Source organism: Lactuca serriola, chromosome 7 (genome assembly GCF_051521515.1).
Source record: "Lactuca serriola cultivar US96UC23 chromosome 7, Lser_US96UC23_V15, whole genome shotgun sequence".
Lineage (NCBI taxonomy): Eukaryota > Viridiplantae > Streptophyta > Magnoliopsida > Asterales > Asteraceae > Lactuca > Lactuca serriola.
The window spans coordinates 70,495,954-70,523,337 of NC_136414.1; the positions used below are offsets into that span (position 1 = coordinate 70,495,954).

Here is a 27,384-nt window from a genome sequence, read left to right on the forward strand (position 1 = left end):
ATAACACAAAATTAATCATTATATATTTTAATCCCAAAATAATATATATTTTGCAAATCTTTATTATTTATATAACATTTTCTTCTTTAATCGTAGTTTTCACACGTATTAAACTAGTATTATTATATAATTATGCCGTAATTAAAAAAACTACCCCTTAACAAAGAAAAGAAAATAAGAGTACATTAACAAGTATAAGATGTCCCTAACAGAGTAACAATATCATATGTTAAAAGTGACACCACAATAAGGTGACCCTAATAGATAAACAGTACCATATGTTAAAAGTGATACCACAATATCTTCGACTTATTATTAAATTAAAAATATTATATTATATTGACTAAAAAACAATATATATGGTTTACTAAAGTCTTTGTATTATCCAAAATGAAAAAGAAAAGAGAAAGACAACAGTGACACGAACTACAAGGATCTAGCACGTGTATCCGCAGACCCGAAGAGCAATCAGAGTACGGCAACGATGGCGACGGCGACGGCGACGGAGCTATGTTTCCTCCCAAACTACCACCGTCGTATTATGAGTCCACCGTCATCTTCACCAAAAGCATGGCGCTCTTCTCCGGTGAAGTTAGCGATCAAATCCCAAATCCAAACTCAGAGCTTACAAAAGAAGAAGCGACGTCCGGAGAACGTTGATGGAGAGTTCTTCGTTGGTTTGTGATTTCCCTCCTTTCTCAATACCAAAAACCTGCAATTAATCTGATTATTCTGAACAAAAAACAATATCTTTGTTTGCAATTTTATCAATACGAAGCATTAGCCTCTCTTTAATACTTTAATTTGGGTTAAATGCAAACTTCCAGTTTTTTCGATCTTATTATGCTGTGATTGATTGCTCCCCTTTTCACAAATTTCTTCTTGTTTTGATAAAGCCATTGATGCTATTGGGTTCGAGTTATTCAACCACTTCTCAACTGTTTAAACAAGTTACCAGAAAAATATTGCATCTTTTTGTCCTAAAATGAAAGCACTTGGCATACAGATTTGACATGATTATATAAGCAAATCCAAGATCCACCATTTTTTTTTACTTTGATGGTTAAAACATTGCTAAGATTTTAAAAAAGAGCGATAACTAATTTGATACTTTCTCAAATTTGCAGATCATACATGCATTGATTGTGATACATGTCGTTGGATGGCCCCAGTAAGAATCAGAATTTTCAATATGGTTAATGTCATAAATTGGCAACAAACTATTTGTTTTTTATTTTTTATTTTTTACAATGGTGTTTTGTTAAAAAAAAAGTTTGTTATCTATTTATGACATTAACCCATTTCAATATGGGTGTTACATATATTGTTTTCTAATTTTTTTTTTTTAAAATAAAATAGATGATTACTGATTTGATATTTTCAGGAAGTATTCACCCTTGTTGATGGCATGTCTGCTGTTTCAAAGCAACCAAGTTGTCAAGATGAACGCCTTAAGGCTCTTCAGGTATTAATATTATGTCAAAAGTGATATGTATAGTTTATGAAGATTTAAGCATTTACAATAATTGTTACAAATTACTTTTATTATTGTTTTATTTTCAGGCATTACTTTCATGTCCAACAAGCTCAATTTCTACTGAAAAACCCGCTCATGATATTTTAGAAGTTCAAAAAACGTTTCCAATACCCATTGACATAGAGAGAATTCCTGTAATTTAACTCCTATAATAATTCTGTGAAGTTTTCAAAAAGTAAACGTGTAATGTCTTATTATGAAAACAATTATATTTATATAATCCTATAAAATGTTCATCTTCAGGGGGTGTATCATTGTGGTTATCACTCTGATAAAACGTATGGAGCAGCATCCTATTTCATTGTTCACCCTGAAGGGAACATTCTTATCGATAGGTATTCTATTTCTAACCATAAACTTCTTATAATTCATAGGATGCTTAAGCCCCCGTTTGTTACACTGATGTCAATGATACAAAAATTGCAATTTTTTTATCCCTTAGGGAAAAAGACGTGAATGCCCTCCTCATCCTTCTAAGAGTAGCCTTTGAAAGCTTGTCGAGTGTAGTCCCATGTAACACACGCAACATTATAAAACAAGTTCATAGAGATTATGGAAATAAAGAATCTTTATTTCCATGCAATATTTGCTTCAGGAAATTGATTTTTTTAAAAAATATTTTGTAGTCCTAGGTACACAGAAAGGCTGGCTGGCAACATTGAGAAATTGGGTGGAGCTCAATACATGTTTCTCACTCACAAGTATAATGATGATGAGTTCAAGCAACATTCGATAATTGTAATATTATATAAGCTATTTATTGACTTTTCTTCTTAAAATTAGGGATGATGTTGGAGATCACAAGAAATGGTCCGAGCGATTTAGTTGTAAAAGAATTCTCCACTCCAAAGAAGTATGATATTTTTGCTATTTTATGTCTTGTCTTTTGTCAGCTGCCTAGAGGGCCACTGTGTACCTGATTTACATCAGGACAGTGTGGGCCAACTTAGTGGTTGGCGGAAGAATAACCTTTTTGCAAAAACATATATACATGTTTTTGAATCATTTTCAGGGTGTTAATTTTTCGATGGATAAGTCTTGATGTGTTTGTTTTCGTTAAAAAAGTGGTAAATTTATATTTTTGATGCATTTAAGGTAAATGTCTCGACAAAAGATGTTGAGATGAAGCTGGATGGATGTGGGCCATGGAGTCTTAATGACGACATTCAACTTATACACACACCGGGACACACAGAAGTGAGTAGACAACTGATTATCTGATTATTACAACTTTAAATAGTAGAATTATATACAAACATTATCTTGTGCAACACGTTTTTTATTATATTTTGTTATCTGATTATAGTTATTTCGTATTAAATAATCACATTCAAAACACGCATCCAAATAATATCTTTTATAAACAGTTGATAATTTATATGGGCAGGGGTCAGTGTGCTTGTTTTACAAGCCCTTAAAGGTGCTTTTCACAGGAGATCATTTGGCAATGGGTGAATCTGAGCTGGCAGTTTCTGAGATATATAATTTTTATTCAGGTATACCACATTTGATCTCTATAATTTTAACATAGTAAAATTTAGTGTTATATTATTCATTTACACCAAAATTATGTCAAATATTCATGTCATTTTGGTGGTGGTAATTGGTATTAATGGTGTTATGGGTTGCAGATGTCTAAAGAAGAAAGCTTATAACCTAAAATAAAAGGGTTAATTACATAAACTGATAAAAGACCCTATATATTGGGGCAATCTTTTGCGGATTAAACATTTACTTTTTTTTTTTAAATCCCTTACATTTTTTCATTATTTCGGTTTGATCTTTTAGCATGTTTATCGGTAATCTTCTGATTTTTATATAAAGATGTAAAAGTTTTTTTTAGAAAAAAAAGAAAATAAAGTTGAGGTTTTAATCCGAAAAAATGGAAAAATGTAAGGGCCAAATCGAAAAAATGGAAAAATATAAGGACCAAGTTGAAAAATGTAAAACTAAGAGGGCCAAATCGAAAAAAGATGACAAAATTAAAAGGCTTTTTAGAAGAAAAAAAAAAGTTGAAATTTAATTCCAAAAAAAAAAAAGCCCAATACAGTGTCTTTTGTATAGTTAACCCAAAATAAAAGACCAAGTTATAACGTAAAATAAGAGTAAACTACAATTTTCGTCCCTTAAAAAATATTTTCCTTTTCGTCCCTGTAATTAAAAATGAACATTAATAAGCAAGTTTGTACTTCATAAAGATACAACATTATTTGGAGAAGTAATCATTAAAATATAAAACTTGTATGCCATATTTTATTTCCAATTTTCAGTGGCTATACAGTTGGACAGTGTGGCTATGTTGCTTGAGCTCGAGTTCGAGTGGATATTACCAGGTACATACTTTTGCCCCACCCAAAAAGATGGGATAAAGACTTGTTTTTCTCAAAAGACATTAATACCCTCATCCTTGCCTTTGAAAATAGCCTTAAAAAGCTTGTCTAGTTTAGTCATGTCCTGTGTAACAAATATAAAAAATAACCACATAAAACTGTGTTTGTTACACGGGACATAATTAAACTGACGTATTGTGTCAGTAAAAAAATTGCTTTAATATTGTGGACAGGTCATGGCAGGAGAGTTGCATACAAGGATGTTGAAGAGAAGAACTCGAGCCTAAAAGCTTTCTTGACTGCTAAGCAACATCCCCATGGGTTTTAATTTGTGTATAACTCACTTAATAAGTTTAAAAAATATAGATTAAACCCATGTTATCAATGTATGTTGTGTGTAAAATAAACGAGCTTAAAAGAAATTTATAGTTTATATTTTCCTAATAAAATGTTTACAAAATTATAATATGTGTTTAAAAAAATGTGTTAAGTATAAAATAGTATATGTAAATATGTAAATAATTGTAAATATGTAAGCATGTCATTTTTAGTTACTTTACATGTAAAAGTTAAACAAAACAGTTTTTAAAAATAATTTTGACATAATTTTAAATATATAAACATGTCATTTCTAGTCATTTTACATATAAAAGTTAAACCAAACACTTTTTAAAAACAATTTTTGATTTTTGCCCTTCAAAAACTAATCCAAACATATTTTTAAAAAGACAAAATTGCAAAAATGGTTGTAGTGGTAGGTATTTTTTTTGGGATTTTAGTCCAAACCACGACTTTTTTGAATTGGTAGTCCTTTTAAGGGAGTTTGCTTGTGACTTTGGTCCTTCGTTAAACTGAAAAGACTAAATTACCCTTATTATATTTATTTTCCATTTTTATTTTTTTCATATATATATATATATATATATATATATATATATATATATATATATATATATAAGTAAGGCCTCTCTCTCTCCACAATGAGAAATCAAAGAGCATTGACCTCTTTAAGTATGTCAAAATCATAGCTTCAACCCAAAAATTAAAAGAACATTCAACCTGATCATTTCTTCAACCAAAACAGGGCATTCAACACGCCCATCTCTTTAATCTAATCAAAATCACAATCGCAACTCTAATTACCACCATAAATCAAACACATACATACCATTTTCAACAAACACACAAACAATAAATCACCCAAAATGAGAAAAATAGATTTGACATTGTAATTTTCCTTTGTTGAATCAAGGGAGCTCAAGTGCAACCGAGAAAGATTAAAAAAAAAAAAAAAAAAAAAAAAATCCTAGAGTCCAAAAATGCAAAAGTAACCTGAGATGAAGGATAATAGACTGAGATGAAGGATAATAGACTAATCCATTTTCGCATTTAAAATGGTGCCTCCTTGAACCATGCTTCCCTGTATAGTTGTACTTTCAGAGAATAGGCATATGAAGATGATGGTTCGACCATCGGAAACGTTGGTCCCATCGTCAACTTAACCTTCCAAATGAAACCGGATTCAATAAATCCTATGCTATCTCTCAAATCCCCCCACTATTACCATGACCAACGACTACCAACATAGATGAAACCTAGATGCAAAAAGAGAACATTAGCCAAATCGAATGAACTCAAATGCTAACAAAAACTTTTTGAGGGTTGGGTTCCATCAATGATGCAAAAAAATTGAACATTTTTGGTGCACAAGGGGGGAAATTCAGATGACGATAATTAGGTCAAGAAGGGGAAACTCAGATTACAATAATTAGGTCACGAAGGGGAAATTCAGATGACACAGGTGGTTGGTGGAGAGGGAGGAGGAAGAGATGGATGTTGATGGTGAAGATGGAGGAGGGAAGAGATGCAGTCAGCGGTCAAGAGGGAGGAAGTATCGATGCAAGCTATTGTACATGCTCTGGTTCATAATCAGAAAGTGAAGTGGGTTATGGTTTTTGGTCTTGAACGACACTGTTTTTGGTATCGGGAAACTCTGCCGGAGGAGTTACAGACGAATAAGGAGAAGCAGTGGGAAGGACACAAACAAAGAAAAAATTGATCCTCTGATATTGGGAAACTCCATTAATGGATCATTAATCTTGACAGGCCTGTAAATCTTTTTTTTTTTTTTTTGATGAACACTCGTCTGATCTTGTTTGTTTACTAGCTATGGATCGAAAGAGAGAACCATCGACTCCTCTGTTCTGATTAAGAAAGAGAACGATCTACTCCAACACCTTGTCGACGAGAGAGAGAGAGAGAGAGAGAGAGAGAGATTCATTTTGGGATTCTAGTGTTTTAGCGGAAGACCGGATGTAGTCATTTTAGTTTTGCTTTGATATATATATATATATATATATATATATATATATATATATATATATATATATATATATATATATATATATATATATATATATATATATATATATATATAGAGAGAGAGAGAGAGAGAGAGAGAGAGAGAGAGAGAGAGATTTTATTAATAAAACTTTAAATTAAATAGGAAAAAACATAAAAAAATATATTAGAAGGGTATTTTGGTCTTTTCAATTAAGCGAAGGACCAAAGTCACAAGCAAACTACCTTAAAAGGACCACCATTCCAAAAAAAACCGTGGTTTGGACTAAAACCCCAAAAAATGCGTACCACAGAGACCATTTTTGCATTTTTGTCTTTTAAAAATTCCTTTTGTAAAAAATCTTTTTATAAAAAGTCGTATTACAAAAAAGACTTTTGAAAGTAAAAAATAATCTCAAACACCCACTTAGTTTTAAAAACAGAAAATATCAAGGGAACTTGAATATAACATGTTGTAGTGTGTTGCGACGCCTTAATTTTCATAACATGATTTACTACATAATCATTTTGTTATTGCTTCATCATGCTTAATTTGTTGCCTGATGATAACATGTTGTATTTGATATTGTAGTTGGACAGAATATACCCTAACTTTACCAACTTAGTTTACGGGTATCTTGAAAGAGAAATTAAATATCATCCTATATTTTCTTCATACTCATCATCCTATCCACTATTTCCATCAGGGATGAGTATTTGATCTATCGAGGCTACCAGGTCCAAGTCAAGGTACCGATTCTTGGACTTAAGAGTGTGCATTTTGACCAAACCGGCCCGGTTATTGGACCAAACTGGTTTTAAAAAAATTGATGGATCTTTGACCGAACCTGTTGAGGCTTACTAGGTCAAGATCCGATTCCCTGTCCAGAGATCTAAATACTCACCCCTACGTTTAATATGCTCCTCTTATAAAGATGCTTATTCTTTTGTTGAATTCCCCATGTTAACCCTTTCTAGAATGGGAGACTTAAGTGGATGCTTAGCACTATGTCTCTTGCTTGAAACATTAGAAGGATTAATGGCAAGTAAAAGTATAGATATCAATGAACAAGTTGTCATTTTATTTCATATGATTGCTCGTAATGTTAATTAAGCCATGATATGTCGGTTAAGTTTCAACATTTGGGAAAACCGGTAAGTTGATATTTTAGACAAGTTTGCAACTCAATGATAAAATTATATCTACACATTTGCTTAAGAAACCATAACCAATTTTCAACAACACTATCAACTTTAAATTGGAACGGTTCAAGCTATATCTAGTTTTTATCGATTGTTATTGTCCTCTAGAATATGAATCAAACAAAAGAACCATAAACGCAAATATCAAATCACAGTTATTGGGATATCAAACAACTACACCCAGTTTAGAGATAAGTTTAACTTGATCAAACTGACATTTTGTTACTTTCTCTAGCACCTCCCTCAGGTGCTCCTCATGCTGCTCCTGAGTCTTGGAATAGACCAAAATGTCATCAATGAATACTATCACTGACCGATCCAACAACGGCCGACAAACGCGGTTCATGAGATCCATGAACACGGCTGGAGCGTTGGTGAGCCCAAACGGCATCACCACGAACTCATAATGACCATACCGGGTCCTGAAAGCAGTCTTCTGCACATCTTCATCCCTGACTCGCATCTGATGATACCCGGAGCGTAAATCGATCTTGGAAAACCAAGACGCTCCCTGCAGTTGATCAAACAAATCATCTATCCTCGGGAGTGGGTAACGGTTCTTCACCGTTACCTTATTCAACTCCCGATAATCTATACACATACGGTGTGACCCGTCCTTCTTCTTCACGAACAAAATCGGTGTTCCCCAGGGCGAACTGTTTGGCCTGATAAAACCCTTGTCTAGCAGCTCATGTAGCTACGTAGACAACTCCTGCATCTCTGGGGGAGCCAACCGATACGGTGCCTTGGCTATCGGAGCCGCACCAGGGACCAGGTCAATCGTGAACTCGACCTGTCTCTCGGGAGGTATTCCAGGAAAATCCTCTGGAAATACATCCAGGTAGTCTCGCACTACTGGAACATCATTAATCGCCGTCTTGCCCTTCTCCCGGGCATCTAAGACATATGCAATATAACCGGCGCAACCCTGCTGGAAATAGTGCCTCGCTCTCGCTGCTGAACACAAAACTGGTCCGTGATGTGGCCTCTCGCCCTGAATCACTAACTCTCCCCCACTGGGGGTGCGAACCCTCATTAACTGCAGCTCACAATCTATCACCACCCCATTGGGGCTCAGCCAATCCATGCCTACTATGACTTTATTCCCTCGCATGGGAATAGGGACCAAGTCCATTGAAAACTGCTCATCGAATAACTGTAGAGAACATCCTCTGTGTACTCTCGCGACCCTGACGATCCTATCATCTGCTATCTCAACCTTAAGTGGAAAATACAGCTCCCCCGGAGCTCTACTAAACCTCTTGCTAAGCGCAAGTGAAACAAACGATCGGGTAGCCCCCGAATCGAACAATACTATAGCTGGAATGTCGTTCACTGAGAACGACCCTATACAAAACATATAGCCATAAGTAACAATCAATAATAAAAGCAGAGATAAAGGAAAAATACATACATGTAACCACATCAGGAGTCGCTCGCGCCTCCTCTGCGGTCAGCTGAAAAGCCCATTCTCTTCGCCACCAGCGTCTCACCCCGGCCCTAACGGTCGTCTGTAATCCTCAAAGTAGCAAGAGCAGGTGCTGACACCTTTCCTGCAACGGCTAAACTCGGACACTGGGACTTTTTTATATCCCCTCTGATTGCACTGGAAGCAAATCAGATCTGTTGCCGCAATGGCGGTAGTAGTGGCTGTACAATCTCTGCTCATATGCCTAGTCCGACCGCACTTGTAGCAGCCGGAACTCCCTGCCTTGCACGCCCTGTTGTGCAAAATCCCACACTTGCCCACCGACCGTGGCTCTGCTGACTCCTGGATCAGTGATCTGAAACCTTGGGCTTTTTGCCCGAACTCCTTGGACCCGAAGCCGCCTCCGATTTCCTTTTTCTCTCCATCTCAAGGTCAATCTCTCTCTCTCTCTCTCTCTCTCTCTCGCCCTAACAATCATGTCATCCATCGTTTTACAGCTGGACCGACTCACAAACTGGCGGATATCACTTCGCAACATCTCATGATAACGAGCCTTCTTCATTTCCTCATCAGTTGCGTACTGAGGAACGAGAAGTGCCCTCTCCCTGAACTTGGCGGTAATCTCCGCCACTGTCTCTGTCGTCTGGGTGAGGTCCTGAAACTCCCTGGCTATCTGCTACACCTCAATAACCGATGCAAACTCAGCCCTGAACCTGGTAGTAAAGTCAGCCCAGGTCATGGCATCCAAAGTTGTGTCATCCCCGATGACATGTCTGATCTCCTCTCACCAATCCCGTGCCCTGTCCTTCAGAAGACAGGACGTCAATCTGACCTTTTCCCCCTTGGGACATCTGCTCGTGCGGAAAGCGTTGGCCACATCAGCCAACCATCTAGTACTCGATATGGGGTCTCGTGCCCCATGATAATCTGGAGCTCCACAACCCCAGAACTCTCTGAACGTAAGCGTGCGTGACCCCATCATGGCCGCCACCTCAGCATGAAATGTGCCTAGCTTCTCCTCCATCAACTCTAGTATACCCTCCTTGATCGAACCGAAAATCACTGGTGTCTGCTCAAGAATGATACGGGTCACCTCTGAAGTGAAAAACTCCCTAGTCTGCTCATCCAACTGCCCGGCCCCCGAGCCTGGTCTTGATCCCACCCCAGCACCTGAACTGCTGACTGCTGGTCTAGAGCGTAAAACCACCATTCTGGAAACACATAACGATAAACGTCAGAAACATTGATATATCTCGAGGGATCACTACTACTACAGGCCTTCCGGTCTCATCTCAACCTTCCTCGATTTAAGTACGGATCCTCTGCTTCCAGTAGTATGGGCCCCTACTACCTTCCACATCTATCCGTACTCTCCTCAAGGACCGCCTCGACTCCACCAAGCCACTACTACTCCTGATGATCTCTACTACTCTCATCCAAGGCTTTCCCTAGAGAAACCTTTGACTCGACCCAAACCAGTCCTCAGCCGCTGAAGGCCTCCTTGTAATGCCAATTAGTCGTCACCTGAATACCGTCACATATGATGAGGCTTGGATAATCCTTCGAGTAAAAGACTCGTCCCTACAATGGTTAGACTCAAACGAGAGCTGCGCAGTAGGTCCAAATCCAGCACTCTGAGATTATTCAACCCTGGTCACATGTGATGTGATGTATTCACCTAACGGCTAACTCCCATTACTCGGAGTACCACAAAGCACATAGCAAGTAGCATTTGGACACAGGAAACTACTCAAGCAATTTTATCCTCATAACGAGAAACTGTACTGGCATATAATGCTAAGCTCATACTATCAGGCATAACCTAAACAGGCTATCCTACTGCTGTCTAATCAATACTAGCATGCAATTCTCATAAAGCTGAAACACATATAGCAGACACCTAAGGCATCCTCCTAGATCCTTAGTCCTATTCTAGCATGTTGTTCTACTATAACTGAAACTGATAATCATAACATAAACTTGTATGGGTAATTTGGGAGTACTTACTTGAGCTCGGCTGGTCGCATGCACAACACCCTTTTTGATGGGTTTGATCCATAAGAACTTTCCTATGTGCACATGCAAACCCTAATTGCTTGGATCTAGGTTTCTCTAATTGAGCATGCATTCTATCCAATACTTTCAATACTAGATCTAAGGTAAACAATTGATTCTAATCATATGAATTAAGTTCTAGAATAATACCTTGGATTACTTGCTTGATACTTCTTCTTCTTGGAGATTAGAGTCACAATTGTCACTCCTTTAATGGCTTACAAACACCAACTAGCAAGAAGATGATTTGAGAGAGAGGGAGGAGGGTGAGAAATTGGCCCTAGGGTTCCTTGCCTTACATGAGTGCCGATTTCCCTCACCCTAGGGATCTATTTATACTATGGGATACTAGGGTTTCACCTTTAACCCTAATTGAATAACTTAGGCCCTAAGCAATCCAAGATCCTTCTAGATTTTAGGCTTGGACGAATTTAAGGTTCCCAAACCCAAAATTTCGTCCACCCCATTATCTATAAGGATACATAGCCCAAAACACAACTATCACACATTTGACAGTTTATGCCCCTTTATTCAATTAACCTCTTTAAGTCACCAAATTAATTCTAAATTAATATATGACTTATATTAATCAAATAAAATTATTATTCCTTTAATATATTATTCTCATAATATATTAACAATAATATTTCTTCTCTCTTAACAAATCATCTTGTCAAGTTGCTATGGTGAAGGCAACCCAAAAGGACCATGCACAACCGGGTCAAGTACTTACCAAATATAGTTACAGCCTTAGACACTAATCCAACACTTTTCTCTTTTCAAAGTTCTTTTCTTTCTAAAAATTCTTTTCACTTTTTCTAAAACTCTTTTCTTTTCTCAAAACTCCCTTTTTACAAAAACTGATTTTTCTTTTTTTAAAAATTCCTATACCAATTCCTTAGTTTGAGTTCAGACACACTCGAAAGTGTGCCCGAATCCCTCAAACCAAGGCTCTGATACCAACTTGTAACGACCCAAAATACGACCCAAAATTTTTTGTTTAATCATTACTAAAATCATTAGATCAATACCATAAAATAAAACCCATGAGTCAATGTATCCAAAACCATAACAAAGTATCACAAGAAAACTGTATCAAATCATATCAATGAAAAACTAATCAACTCCCAGGACAAGAACTGTAGCTGTGGTGTGTGCGATGCCATCATCCCGAGCTCTTCCCTTTACTTGCGGAAGTACCTGAAACCAAAACTGAAAACTGCAAGCATGAAGCTTAGTGAGCTCCCCCAAACTACCACATACCATACAATAACATGTAACACATACTGGGCCTTGCCCACTGCATTGGACCGAAGTCCGGAAACTGAATCGGACCGAAGTACGGAACTAACCAGGGCCCTGCCCACTGCATCAGACCGAAGCCCGGAAACTACATCGGATCGAAGTCCGGAACTAACCAGGGCCTTGCCCTCTGTATCAGACCGAAGTCCGAAAACTGCGTCAGACCGAAGTCCGGAACTAACTGCATCGGACCGAAGTCCAGAACTAACTGAACATAACATTGCATAAACATATCAACTAGCATGAACACATATACTGCATACTACATCGAACCAGGGTCCGGAACACATAACACAAAACATGCTTGAATCAGAAAGACATCAAGCAATCTAACTACTGTATCGAACCGAGGTACGAAACTACTGCTAACTAAACGGGCCGACATTGTGGTCGTAGACCCATTCCTTCTGGAAGGAAGACCCACCTCATAGTCTAGCTGCTGAATGAACTGCTCTGGAATCTGTCTGTTGCGGCTCCAGTTTCATCCCGACTACAATTTCCATAAGTACACTCAATCAATTACTGATAACCATACTGAGGGTAAAATGACTATTTTACCCCTAGTCAAAGTCAACCCTCTGGTCTAAGTCAACATACAGTTGACCTGACTCGTCGAGTTGGGCCGCCAACTCGTCGAGTCCCTATTCTCATCTCTCAATCTTGCCCGCTACTACTCGTCGAGTTGGGCATAGAATCGATGAGTTCCTTTTCAATACTAACATTCAGTCAATTTGCATCTGACTCGCCGAGTTCTATGAACAAATCGTCGAGTTCTCCTTCATCAGATGAACACTCTGGCTATGACTCGCCGAGTTGTATGAACAACTCGCCGACTCTGTTCTTGAGATATGAAGATTGTCTTAGACTCGCCGAGTCAGGGCATTGACTCACCGAGTCTCTCCATGAATGATTCTGATCTCCGACTCACTGAGTCCATCTACAACCCACTGGTTCCACTCAGCATAACTCACAAAGAGAAACATCAGGGACTCGCGACTCGGCTCGCCGAGTCCGAAGAACGACTTGCCGAGTCGGTTGCATGCAACTTCTATACAGTCGATTCTGCTCGAATCCAGTGCATCCAACTTATAGATCTAGGTTCCTAAGGCTTGATTAACACGTAAAGTTTCCAACTTTACGTGTACATAGGCATCCATAAAGGTTTAAAGGCTCAAAATGCACTAAAAGGGGTAGATCTAGGGTCCTCATGCAAAATGGTTCCATAAAGGCAATATATCTGAGCTTCTAGATCTCCAATCTTGGTAGATCCGAAGGCTATTCGACACCACATGCTATCCATAACACTATTAAGCCAAAATGGCAAAAACAAGCTACTTATGAGATCTACTTGAAGAAGGATAAGGGTTTGGGGCTAATACCTCAATGAAGACTGTGATACCACCAAGAACTCAGATCTACTTGCTTCTCCCTTGATTCCTCCTCTTCTCTTCTCTTCTTTTAATTCACCAATGAATCACAACTTCACAAAGTGAGGAAAATCACACCAAAATGATAAGGGAGGCTAGGGTTTTCGTGTGAGGCTTTTCTGTGGGTGAGGGGGCTAATGGATGCCCAAAAGTTGTTTAAATAGGGTACAAACCCGCGGATTTAGGGTTTCTTCCAGACTGGCGGACTCGCCGAGTCCCGAATATGGACTCGTCGAGTTGCCTAACTACACATGCTCGGGAACCCGTCTCTACTCGACGAGTCGGGCTACTGACTCGCTGAGTTCCTCTTAAAAAAATATTTGACTAAAACAAAATTAAATAGCATACCAGAATTGGGGCATTACATAAACTCATGAAACATTTTCTACATGTTACCTTATTATAATCCCCCATCTTCTTGATTATGGTTGATGATTAAAAAAGTGCATTGAAATTATGTCGTTGTTTACCGATAGGAAAATGACTTATAATGATAAGTTTACTAAAATTTAGAAAATCAGTAAAATCCACATCAGGTGATGGGAAACCTACTTTTATGTAATGATATGTATTTTTTGAAATGATATTTTTTTCAATAAATTATATAACGACAAAACTACAAATTTGGTCCATGTGGTATTCAAAAAACTTTGGATAGGGTCCAAAAAGTTTTCAAATTGCATGGAATGTCCAAAATCAAGGTTTTTCTGTGTATTTGGTCCAAAAAAACTTAAAATGACAAATATGCCATTTTGATTTCTTTTTTCCTTTTTCTATAAGTATTTTAATGCTATACTGATTTAAAAAAAAAAAAAAAAAAATTTCCACCCCCACCCCAACCGTACACACTCTCTCTCTATCACCCTCTCTCTCTCTCTCTTTGACTCTTTCTATCTCATTTCACTGGTTACTCCACCAATTTCTGATGAACGTACATACACACGACAATCTCTATCACAAAAGAAAACCCACAAAATCCAATCTACAATTGATTTATGTATGTGTGTATGTGTAGGTTTCATTCTGGAAAATTTTCCCCCCATAAGCTCCAAATCAAAAAGCTTTTTATGCCTCTTTCTGAAACTGAAATCGAAGTCAACACCCGCCTCCCATCCCTCATATCTACTTCTCATCTTACTCTGAACCGAAGGAGACTGAATCGATGTCGTCATTGAATCATTTCAAGTGGGAGTTTTCAAATGATTTTGTTGTTGTTGTTGCTGCAGGTTGGTTCTTGAGAAATCGAGTTGTCGGATGATTCTGATTTCTTGGATATGTTGAGAAGGGCTAGAGCTTCAAATTTAGGGACGTTGGTTGTTGGTGATTAGGACATAGCACTGGGGAGACAAGCTGATTTGTGGGTTCCATTAAATAGGGTCAAGAATGGCGAGATTACAGAATAGTATTTGGTACTCAGAACCAGAAATGATTTCATATGAATTTTTATGTTCATTCCCAGAAATCTAGAGAGATAGAGAGGCTACGGTCGGTTTAGGTGGGGTCGAGTGGGCGATGGATGCCGACAATGGGAGAGGTGGCTAGAGATTGGCAAGGTTGCTGGAGGTGGGTGATGATGGATATGGTCTGGTTTGTTCATCTAGAAATTGCAGGTGAAATGTCAGGAGGAAGAATAAGATAGAAGAGAGAGAGAGAGAGAGAGAGAGAGAGAGTAAAAAAGGAAAGAGAAAGGGGAAGGGTACGATGGAGAAGGATAGGGGTGTAGTTTTACTTTTTATTTTTTAATAATTATTTAAATTCTGAAATAAATAAAAAATGTAAAAAAGAAATAATAAGGGTAAAATGGTATTTTCATATTTATTTGGACCAAAACCATAGAAAAGTTTTGATTTTGGACCTTTCATGCAAGTAAGAAACTTTTTGGACCCTATCCAAAGTTTATTGCAAACCACAAGGACTAAATTTGCAGTTTTGTCTTATATAACATTAATGGTAAAATGTGTACAAAAAAAAATTTAATGGTAAAATGTGTACAAAAAGCAGTTTAATGGTATAATGTGTACAAAAAATAGTTTAATGGTATAATGTGTATATAATAAACAGTAAAATCCACGTCAGCAGCCACATGGCATGCCACGTGGCATGCTACGTGGCTAATGACCTATTATTATCGGTAATATAATGGTATTTTTTGAACAAATGTGAAGTTTAATAGTCATATGTGTACAAAAGCTATAGTTGATTGGTGATATGTGTACAAAAAAAAGTTCAATGGTATTTTTTGTACAAGTCTAATACTTTGTTACCCATACAAGTCATTTTCCCTATCTTAAAATAGACAAAACTGTAAGATTGGTCATAAAACTTTGGATAGGGTCCAAAAAATTCCCAACTTGTATCGAAAGTCCAAAATCAAAGTTTTTCTGGGTTTTTGGTCATTTAGACACTTGAAAAGTCGATTTTGCTCTTTTCGTTTCTTTTTTCTATTTTCTTTATTTACTTTGGTATTTAAATAATTAAAAATAAAAAATAAAAAATAATTTCTCTCTCACACACACACACACACTCTCTCTCTCTCTCACGCACACACAAAAACACAGATCGGTTTCTCTCTCAGTAAGCTGCATTCCCCAACAAACTACTTGTCGGAACTACTCTCAATACACCACTATTAACCACATTTCAAAATGGGAAAGACCTCGAAATTCTTCAAATCACTCCTTGGATTCTGGACCACTAAAGCCCCCGCCACCTAATCTTCACGTTCAGAGCTTAAAAAGCCAAAGTGACGGTGGAGTTTTGCGAATTTGCACAAAGAGATTCCTCAGCGTGGACTCCGGGACACTTCCAAAAAAATCCCTTTTTTTGGACCTCCGATTTTGCTTTGTAACTCAACTTTAGATTTCATCTTCTCCCATAGAGTTGCCCCGACGAATAGAATTTGGTTCAAAACTCGATTTCAGACGTTCAACCCTTTCAGATCAAAAATCGATTAAAAAAATGGGTTGGAGATTTCAAGAAGATGATAGTGTTGTATATTTGGCCATTGATGTTCCTGAATCGAGGTGGAGGTAAACAGAGACAAAGTTTTGTTGAGAAATCGATATCTTGCCTTCAATTTTCATTTCGTTTTCAAGGTTTTGTTGAGATATAGGCTTTGTAGCGCTGCCTACCATGGAGGTTATCTTCGAAATTGCAGAGCTAGGGTTTCCAGCAATGGTGAAATAGTAATGGTTTTTATGCGTCTTCTTTGTTTCCCAGTGCGAAATAAATGAACGTGAGGACAACAAGGCAAAGGTGTGGATCGGAAGAGAGGAAGGTATCGTACAACCAATTACAAAGCAAATCCTCGCCTGAGTCGGATTCGAGAGAGGACGTGAGCGAAGAAGATACAATGGTGTTCTTGAATGTAGAAAGAACAAATAAATGTGAGTATTATTGGTTGCTGACGAGAGAGATAGAGAGAGAGAGGGGGGTACGGTGGGTGGAGTTAGAGGGGTAGGGTGATATTTTTTTATTTTTTATTTTTTTATAATTTTTTAAATACTAAACACAATAAAAAATGGTAAAAAAGAAATAATAAGGGTAAAATGGACATTTCAATATTTTCAGGACCAAAACCAAAAAACCTTGATTTTGGACCATCAATGCAAGTTGGAAACTTTTTGGAACCTATCCAAAGTTTTTTAAATACCACAGGTACCAATTTTGCAGTTTTGTCCTTAAAATAACTACTTTCTTTTGTAAATAACTTTTTTAATTAATTTTTTATTAATATTATTTAACTTATTTGATTTATTATTATTATTAAAAATATTATAAATAGTAATAATATAAATAATAATAATAAAACAAAATTTGTTTTTATTAACCATCACATATACAAATAATTTTGAGTATTATAATAGTGAGGTGCATTATACTTATTATGAGGAACATAAATATTAAGTTGAGCGCTTTATAATGTTTTTCATCTAGTAGAACGTTCCGATCCATATATACGCAATATACAAGGTTTTCTCTATAGTTTTCTAATATAACTTTTTTTCTTTTACTAAATGATTTTTTTTGTAAATAATTTGCATCGAAAGTTGTGATACAATTATGAAAAATGTAGTAGGATACTTAGACTAGAAGGAGTGGGAGGGATGGTTCCCTCACTTTTGGTGGGCCTTCCTTCCTCACTCTCCTTTCCCTCACCTAAAAGCCAAGGAGTGGGAGGGAAACCCTTCCCTCACTTTTTTTTTTATTTTTTTTTATAATTTTAAAATTAATATCAAACATAAAATTTAATTAAAAATAAAAAGCATTTCATTAAGTAAAATAAAAATTACATTAACCCTAAAATTTAAATAAGTAGAAAAAAAACCCAAAAAAAAATCAAACAAACTACAACATAGTAAAAATTATTAATTAATATCCTAATATTATTTAAACCTAGATACGTCACTCGGAATCATCGTCTTCGTCCTCGCCTACATCATCTGCATCATTCTCCCCAGCGTCACTCTCGTCGTCGGAATCTTCACTCTCGACGAACATATCAAAATCCTCGTCTGATTCGTCAAACAAATCATCATCGTAAGATAACTCTTGCGGGGGCTGAACATGAGCCCTATAAATGTGCTCCACCAAATCAGCACGAAGGGCCTGATGAAGATCGCGATTGTGTACCAACGGCTACTCCTTCGACATTTGGCAAAACTTCATTTTCATTATATCGGCATATCGCTCTTCCTTCGTCTTCAAGAATCATATTATGCAATATGATACATGCATACATTACGTGTCGTAACCTTTTAACCTCATATGACCTTGCCCCATCCGTTAGTACTTGCCAACGTCTCTTAAGTACACCAAATGCTCACTCCACATCCTTCCTAGCTGACTCTTGCGCCTCTTTAAACTTTTTCCTTTTCGGGTCGTTAGGACATGTAAACGATTTCACAAAAACAGACAAAGGAGGATATATATCGTCAGTAAGATAGTATCCACGCTTATATGCTACCCCATTTGCTTGAAAAGGTACATCGTGTGACTTTCCAAGGTAGATATCGTTGAATACAGGCGACTGGTCTAGCACGTTAATGTCATTGTTTGCACCAGCTGGACCAAAGAATGCATGTCATATCCAAAGATCATGTGATGCGATAGCCTCTAGAATAATCGTCGGCTCTTTGTGGTCGCCTCTCATGTACTGACCACGCCATGCGTTGGGGCATAATGCCCAACTCCAATGCATGCAATCGATACTACCTAGCATTCCAGGGAATCCATGTTTGCCTTCATGTACCGTATACAATTGGTGGATATCGTTGATTGTTGGTTTGCGCAAATATCGTTGCCCGTAAACCAAACAGGTCGCTTTGCAGAACTTGTACACATAGTCCCTCTCGGTACGCTCTGACATTCTAAAATACTCGTCCCATTTGTCTGCGCCCATGCCGTATGCTAGCTGACGAATTGAAGCCGTGCATTTTTGAATGGGAGAGAAACCTTTTTTTCCCCTTGCATCCATTTTCCATTGGAAATATGGAAAACGGCCTTCCAAATCGCCAACAATACATAAAAATAGTTCATTTCTCATCCGGAACCGACGTCGAAATTTTACAGCGTAGACGGTGTCATCTGTAAAATAATCTTCTATAAGACGATCGTGTCCGGCTTCGTGATTTCTACGTAACGGCGGCATTCTTAGGTTAGGTCGTGGACGTGATGTTTCACCAAGTCAGTTTTGATAGTATGCAACCGTTTTCGCCATGACGGAACCGATAAACTTAGCCTCCTCTACTGCCGTCGAATCGAATGATGAAGATGATGACATTTTGAGTAATATTTTTAAGAAAGAAATATAGAGAAATATAGATTATGGTTTAAAAAATGATAGAATGTGTGAGTATTTATAGATTAAGAAAATGAAAGGAAAAAAGAAATATATATATATATATATATATATATATATATATATATATGTGTGTGTGTGTGTGTGTGTGTGTTAACGGCTATATAGTCGTTTGAGTTTAAAAAAGAAAAAAAAATTTGCAGCCAATAGTTGGAAGAGAGAGAGAGAGAGAGCGGGACTCTCTCCCCCCGGTCCATTTCCGCGGTTCCTTTCCCGCACCCACGGTGCGGTCTGCACAGGTGCGGGATCGGTCCCGCCCCTTCCCTGCATAGCCAGTCCGTCCGGTCTTACTTATTAACTAATTTTATATAAATGGTCCCTAAAGTTTAGAACGTCTATCAATTATTAACTAATTTTCATTATTATTGAAAATAAAAATTAATATTAATAATGATTTTAACATCTTTCATTTATTTGAATGTTTGTCAATTATTCAAATGATTGTAGAAATTCGAAAGACCGTATAAATCTGAATAACTATTTGTACAACAAATATATATATATATATATATATATATATATATATATATATATATATATATAGGAAAAAAATTAATAATAATAATAATAATAATAATAATAAACAAAAAACAAAAAAAAGGACCAAAAAAACAATACTCTTTGTGATGTGATTGATATTGGGGGTTTGGATGATACAGTTAGTGTTGGGGGTACGTATAGTAACACCTTATTTACATACAAGTATAGCATTACGACCACCAAGGTTGTTATTGACTTGCAGTTCTATCAATGTTACGGCCACCAAGGCTACCATCTTAATTCGTTAACAACATACAAGTATATCATTACAGTCACCAAGGTTGTCATTGATTTGCCATTCATCTACGATGATATTACGGCCACCAAGGCTACCACCATACCCCAAAAACAACATACAAGTATAGAATTAGTTCAATGATGATATTATGGCCACTAAGGCTAACATCATAATCTGGTACAAACATACAAGTATAACATTATGACCACTAATGCTAACATCATAATCGATACTAACATACAAGTATAACATTACGGCTACCAAGGCTGTCATTGACTTTTATTTCTCAAAGATGGTATTACGACCAACAATGCTACCACCAATATCAGGCATGCAGACTCACAACACGATATCGTTCTTACCAACATCCCATCGGAGGCATACAACCTCATCATACTGCCTTATTGCTAACAAAACTATATCACTCTAGTCTAACACATGTTTTCCACAAAACGGTACACCAACGTCCTACCTTACAACAGACATACAATTTCACATATAATAGAATAGGAAACCCCTTTCATATAGTTCAATGATCATCAACTAAATAATCTGTATATATATTGCACAACAATACTCCACTATATAACTTCTTTATTTCGCATAGCCATTAACAACTTCGCCAACATTCTACTACTCATAAGCACTACAACTAGATTTATCGTTTAATCGATATAATATAACTTATCTATAATTTAGTTGAACCATCTCATTGTTTCACATAACAATAACCCACTATAATATTCAACCATTTCGGTTCACCACAACTCTCAACCATACATAACCTTACAAGTTCCAAACCCAAACGTAAGATTTCATAATAATCATAATATTGAAATTATCATGCAATACAATAATAAACACACATATGAATAACATATATCTAGAAGAAGGATGCGGTTACTCACCTGGTCAATCAGTGGGGCCTAAATATGATTTTGGCATCAAGCTTTGCTCTGATTTCCAACTCATCATTTGTCCAGACCTATTCAGACAATATATCAAATTCATTAGAATTTACCTAAACTCACCATTATCAACCACAATGATCAGTTACCTGATTCCCAACTAAACTCGATCACCATTCATTAACAAACCAGTCAAGTTCCCATATATAACCGCTAGATGACTTAACCCCATAAGCCGTTAGCCTAATCGACAATTATGATAAATTAGGGTTTACAACCCTTAACCAAATAGATTAAGATGTTCACTATAAATTCATTAATTAAAAATTGGTCACTAAGTTGTAACAACACCATACCACGACCTTTATAACATACTTGGGGTCTAACAACCCTTTATAATATGCTACGTAAGTATAATTACGTATCAACGAATCAAGAGGATATTTTAGCTCGTATGACAGTCGTACCGTCATTAATCGGCCTCACGGCCTCTGTCTCAACGCTATAATTGTTGTTCAACAATTCTAAATTTGTTCAGCCAAAACACTGTTTCAACTATTTATACAAGACTGATTACGTAATCCGAGTTGTGACATTAACATAATCAGGCCACGACCATGTGTAGCACCTCAAAATCAGCCATGTAGCTCATTTCCTCACCACATGTCTATTCTCACACCACATGTCCCCTACTGTCACGACTCTTCATCGCGTCGCGATATTAACATACTCACGTCGTGACATAGCAATGTACTTTAAGTTATAACAGTGTTGTGACACTCGTTTTGTTTTTAGTAAATTATAATCTAAGATATATTAATAGTATAAAATATATAGGTGAATGTGTTAGAAATTAAGTAATGTCGTAATAAAAGAGTTTAAATCAAAAGAGTATTTTGGCCATTTTGTGTAATTCTTGAATTTCTGGTAAATTTTATGATGTTATAAAAAAGAAATGTTGTAGCATAAACATGTGCTATAAGATGAATAATTTATGAGTGCAAAGGACTTGATGCTACATAATGTTCATCTTCACGGGGTGTATCATTGTGGTTATCACTCAGATAAAACATATACAATATTTCATTGTTCACTTTGAAGGGAACATTCTTATGACAAGTATTCTATTGCTAACTATTAACTTCTTACAATTCATAATTCATAGGATACAAAAGATGTTTTATCCTTTAGGGGAAAAGACGTGAATGACTTCGTCCTTTTGAGAGTAGCCTTTAAAAACTTATACAGTCCTGTCCCATGTAGCACACACAACATTATAAAACAAGTTCATAGAGATTATGGAAATAAAGAATATTTATTTCCATGCAATATTTGCTCAAGGAAATTATTATTATTATTATTTTAATATTTTCTAGTCCTAGGTGCACAGAAAGGATGGCTGGCAACATTGAGAAATTGGGTGGAGCTCAATACATGTTTCTCGCTCACAAGTATAATGATGATGAGTTCAAGCAACATTCGATAATTGTAATATTATATAAGCTATTTATTGACTTTTCTTCTTAAAATTAGGGATGCCACATGATTTGAGATCACAAGAAGTGATCTAAGCGATTAGGTTGTAAAAGAATTCTCCACTCCAAAGAAGTATGATATTTCTGCTATTTTGTCTTGTCATTTTGTCTTGTCATTTGTTAGCTACCTAGTGGGCCATTGTGTACCTGATTTATATCATCATTACAGTGTGAGTTATATAGTGTGAGCTATATATTTCAAGGTGTTAACTTTTTAGTAGATAAGTCTTGATATGTTTGTTTTCATTAAAAAAAAAAGTGGTAAATTTATAATTTTTGATGCATTTAAGGTAAATGTATCGACAAAAGAGGTGGACTAAATGTCTACAGTCTGAAAAAAGAAGACTGTTTGTTTTTTTAACATCTGCAAACTACTAAAATAAATTAAAATTTAAATAAACTGTTTTTAAACTACAAAGTGATCTTTTAATATATTTATGACTTTGCTATAAATAATTAACAAATCTAAATCAACGTTTAGTATTATTATATAAAAAGTGAAAATAAAAATGGTACAAATCAACGTATATATATAAAAAAAACCCAACGATTTTGGTCGTAAAGTTATGCCTAAATATTGTAATTAGGAATCAAAGAATTTGATATATAAATGAATGAAAATGAACTTCGATTTTTTCAATTAAATCAATTAAAAACATGCATAAATATTTTTTCTAAAAAATTGATGATGTTTTATAAAATTTGGCACAAAAAATATAAAAATATATTATTATTTTTTTCATATATATATATATATATATATATATATATATATATATATATATATATATATATATATATATATATATATATATATATATATATAACTGTAACAACCATTATTGTAATAAACTTTTATTTATAGATTTGTCAAAAATATTACGTTTGTGTCGTCGAACTTTTTTTTCAACTTTGACGACTATTATTGTAGTAAACTTTTATTTATAAATTTGTCAAAAATATCATGTTTGTGTCGTCGAACTTTTTTTTTTAAGTATTGTAACTTTTTTTTTTCAAATTGTTTATCACTAATAAAGTTGGAATAAATATAAATTCAAAAAAGATAAAAATAAAGTATATGTGTTTTTTTAGGCTAGAAAATGTCTGAAGATGTTAAAAGACTTTGGTTCACATCTGCGCCAAGAAAAGGGCGCACAAACATTTTTAGGTCTGCAGTTTTCAAATAAACAAACAGTCTACAAAAGATAATGTATATGCGTGGTCTGCGCCGCGCAGACTGAAAAGGCCAAAAAGATCTGCGGACAAAAAACAAACACTACCTTAATGATAACACCTTAATGATGACATTCAATTTATACACACACCAGGACACACAAAAGTGAGTAGACAACCGATTATTTGATTATTACAACTTTGATTATTACAACCGATTATAATTATTTTGTATTAAATAGTCACTTTCAGAACGCACATCCAAATAATATGTTTTATAAACAATTGATAATTTATATGGACAAGATCAGTCTGCTTGTTTTACAAGCCCTTAAAGGTTTGGCAATGGAGGAATCTAAGCTGGCAGTTTCTGAGATATTTAACTTTTATTCAGTTATAACGCATTTGATCTCTATAATTTTGACAAAATAAAATTTATCTAGTTATATTAAAAAAGTTAATTATTGATTTTATACACTAAGTTATCAACATTCTATAAGGGAATCTCAAACCCAACACTAAACTAATAGCATTTTTTGCACCACTTTGCTTGAACCAACACCATTTTTTGCATCATTTTGGGGTACATGATTATTAATATAAAATTAAATTTGATGTTATACTATTAAATTTGATGTTATACCATTTTTTGCATCATTTTTGTGTACAAGATTATTAATATAAAATTAAATTTGGTGTTACGTCAACTTTCATATGTCAATATTGGTGTAGTACAAATTATTGGTGTTATGTGTTGCAAATGTCTAAAGAAAGAAAGCTTATAACCTAAAATAAAAAGGTTAATTACATAAAGACCCTATATATTTATTGGGTTTTTTTTTTACAGATTAAACTTTATTTTTTCCTGAAAAATCCTTTACATTGTTTCATTTTTTCGGTATGACCTTTTACTTTTTAGCATGTTTATTGGTAATCTTCTGGTTTTATACAAAGATGTAAAGGTTATTTTTTAGAAAAAAAAATAAAGTTAATGTTTAATCCAAAAAACATTGGTAATCTTCTGGTTTTATACAAAGATGTAAAGGTTATTTTTTAGAAAAAAAAAATAAAGTTAATGTTTAATCCAAAAAAATGAAAAAACATAAGGACCAAGTTAGAAGGCTTTTTAGAAAGAAAAAAAAAAAAAAAAAAAAACGAAGTTGAATTTTTGGAAGGCTTTTTATTGAAAGTTCTGGATTTTGTTCCTTCTTTCAAATTTAAAGTTTTTCGTCCCTTAAAAAATATTTTCCTTTTCGCCCCTTGAATTAAAACCGTCAGTTTTTTTCCTACCTAATATAAAAATGAACATTAATAACTAATTTCATACTTCATAAAGATACAACATTGTTTGGAGAAGTAATCATTAAAATATAAAACTTGTATGCCATATTTTATTTCCAATTTTCAGTGGTTATAGTGTTATACAGTTTGGATAGTGTTGCTATGTTGCTTGAGGTAGAATTCGAGTGGATATTACCAAGTACATACTTTTGTCCCACCCAAAAAGATGGGATAAAGACTTGTTTTTGTCAAAAGGTGTTAATGCCCTCATCTTCACTTTCAAAAATAAACTTAGAATCATGTATCGTGTAAGTGGTAACAAACATCAAAAATAACAACAAAAAGTTATGTTTGTTACATAGGACATAATTAAATAAATGAGTGTATCAGTAAAAGATTGCTTTAATGTTGTGGATAGGGCATGGAAGGAGAAAATATCAAAGGGAACTTGAATACAACATGTTGTAGTGTGTTGAACACCCCAACTTTATTATAATTAACTTTTTTTTTTAAGTAGTAGTTACAAAAAGGATTAAGAAGTCAATGTCCGTATGTATATAAATGTTAAACAAAAAATTAACACAAACTATTTTTTAGTATATGATTATTGAAATTCAAATTGCAAACCCCATCGACAAAATTACATACCAAACCAACGGAGACACGAATTTGAATTATTATTCGAGTTCAAATGCCAATTTCTTTGATTGAATTTCTTCGATTTAAAATTGTTTGACAAAATTCCGGCGTAATAGAAGCAAATAAAATCATCAGTGATTTAGTGATCAGAAATAATACAATAAAATCAAATAAGATAATTAAAAAAAGATCAAAAAACAGTCTTGACATAAAACAGTTAAAGTCGAGGAAAAAAGCGATAAAAAAAAAAAAACGAATTAAAAAATGCAACAAAAAAAAAAAACGAATTAATAAAATTATACGCAGTGAATCAACGACCTTTTTCACAAAGTTTGAAGTGTGTGTATGTCTAAGAAGAATATACGAGGCTCAGATCTGTTTTACCTTCGGAACAAGAAGATTAAACCGCCATGGCTGCAAATACAGAGGTTGCATTCTAACAATTGCCGTCCTCCGATTATATGCCCTGCCAAGCTGCGGATAATCTCAAATCATGTCCCGATTTTGAATCAGATCACGTTTAATCATCATAGCCTCATATTTGTGGACAATAATTTTGGACGGAAGGAGTATAATATGAAGAAAAGATAGGAGGATATTTAATTTCTCTATATCTATATATATATCGGCAAAAGCTGTACCAGAGGGTTGTTGGAGCTTTAAAGAATGACAATGGAAATCATCGGCGTCGAGAGGCGGCAACCGCCCTCGGAAACCCTTCTTCCTCTCACAGCCTCATTCTTTGAGCCGTAAAACAGAAATCCCTAGCTTTCATCCGGTTACTATATAGTCTATAAAGTTATATTAAGGCCATCGATTTGGGTTTCCAATTGGATCTTTGGATCTACTTTAATTTGTCATTTATCTTAAAATCATTACTTGCTTTGTAAATATTTTTTTTTTTAAATGTATTTACCAAAATTATATAAATTTTCATTATTGATCAATGAACGGTGTTATTATGAAAAAATAAACATAAAACTGTAAGATTGATTCTTATGTTATTCAAAAAACTTTTGATGAAATCCAATAACTTTTCTATTTAATAGAATGTTTAAAATCAAATTTTTTTCCCTTTTTTTTTAGTCATGGTAAACTTGAAATTACATTTTTATCCTTTTAATTTATTTTCTTCTTTTTTATTTTTGTTTTAATGGCATTTTAATTTAAAAATAAAAGAAAAAGAGAAAAGGGCCCACCGCACCCCGTTGCTCTCTCTCTCTCGCGCGCGCGCGCCCGTGCCAAACAGACAATATACTCATGAGTGTCAGAGATTCCTTATATCACTCTTCAAATCCCTAAATTCATTTTGCTCTCGTTGAAGCCCATTTACTTTCATTCCCTAAAATTTGCCAGCGATTCGCTTCACCATTTTTTGATCTGTAGTACACCGCTGCAGGCGGTGGCGATGACCTTTCATCTCCAGTGCTCAACCTTCTCGATCAAAAGAAAGGATATTCATTTGGAATTTTGGCTCCAGCTGTTACCTCACCGTTTGTAGTTGCATAACGTCATTCACATTCAAATTCCCATTCGTCTTATCTTCATTTCGATACCGATTCAGATGATGATTTCGACAACGAAGAC

At 35.2% G+C, this 27,384-nt stretch overlaps 1 protein-coding gene and 1 long non-coding RNA gene across 4 annotated transcripts; one reads left to right on the top strand and one right to left on the bottom strand.

Moving 5' to 3' along the window:
* Window positions 1-378: 378 nt before the first annotated feature.
* LOC145062616 (metallo-beta-lactamase family protein) lies at window positions 379-4,333 on the top strand. The gene is made up of 11 exons (XM_079010196.1): window positions 379-677; window positions 1,128-1,171; window positions 1,385-1,465; window positions 1,564-1,671; window positions 1,781-1,872; window positions 2,164-2,238; window positions 2,321-2,390; window positions 2,633-2,734; window positions 2,925-3,033; window positions 3,808-3,870; window positions 4,101-4,333. Exons 1-11 carry the CDS (start codon window positions 485-487, stop codon window positions 4,193-4,195), a joined length of 1,032 nt encoding a protein of 343 aa, XP_078866322.1. The 5' UTR covers window positions 379-484; the 3' UTR covers window positions 4,196-4,333.
* Window positions 4,334-11,920: 7,587 nt separating this feature from the next.
* Window positions 11,921-26,622, bottom strand: LOC145062846 (uncharacterized). 3 transcript variants are annotated; one of them, XR_013687746.1, is made up of 3 exons: window positions 26,182-26,617; window positions 21,170-21,246; window positions 11,921-12,106 (listed from the first exon to the last, which is right to left on the bottom strand). It is a non-coding gene; the product is annotated as an uncharacterized LOC145062846 (long non-coding RNA). The 3 variants fall into 3 exon arrangements; XR_013687745.1 differs by lacking the exon at window positions 11,921-12,106 and adding an exon at window positions 20,085-20,352 and having other exon boundaries at window positions 26,182-26,616; XR_013687744.1 differs by lacking the exon at window positions 11,921-12,106 and having other exon boundaries at window positions 20,919-21,246; window positions 26,182-26,622.
* Between the last annotated feature and the right edge of the window lie 762 nt (window positions 26,623-27,384).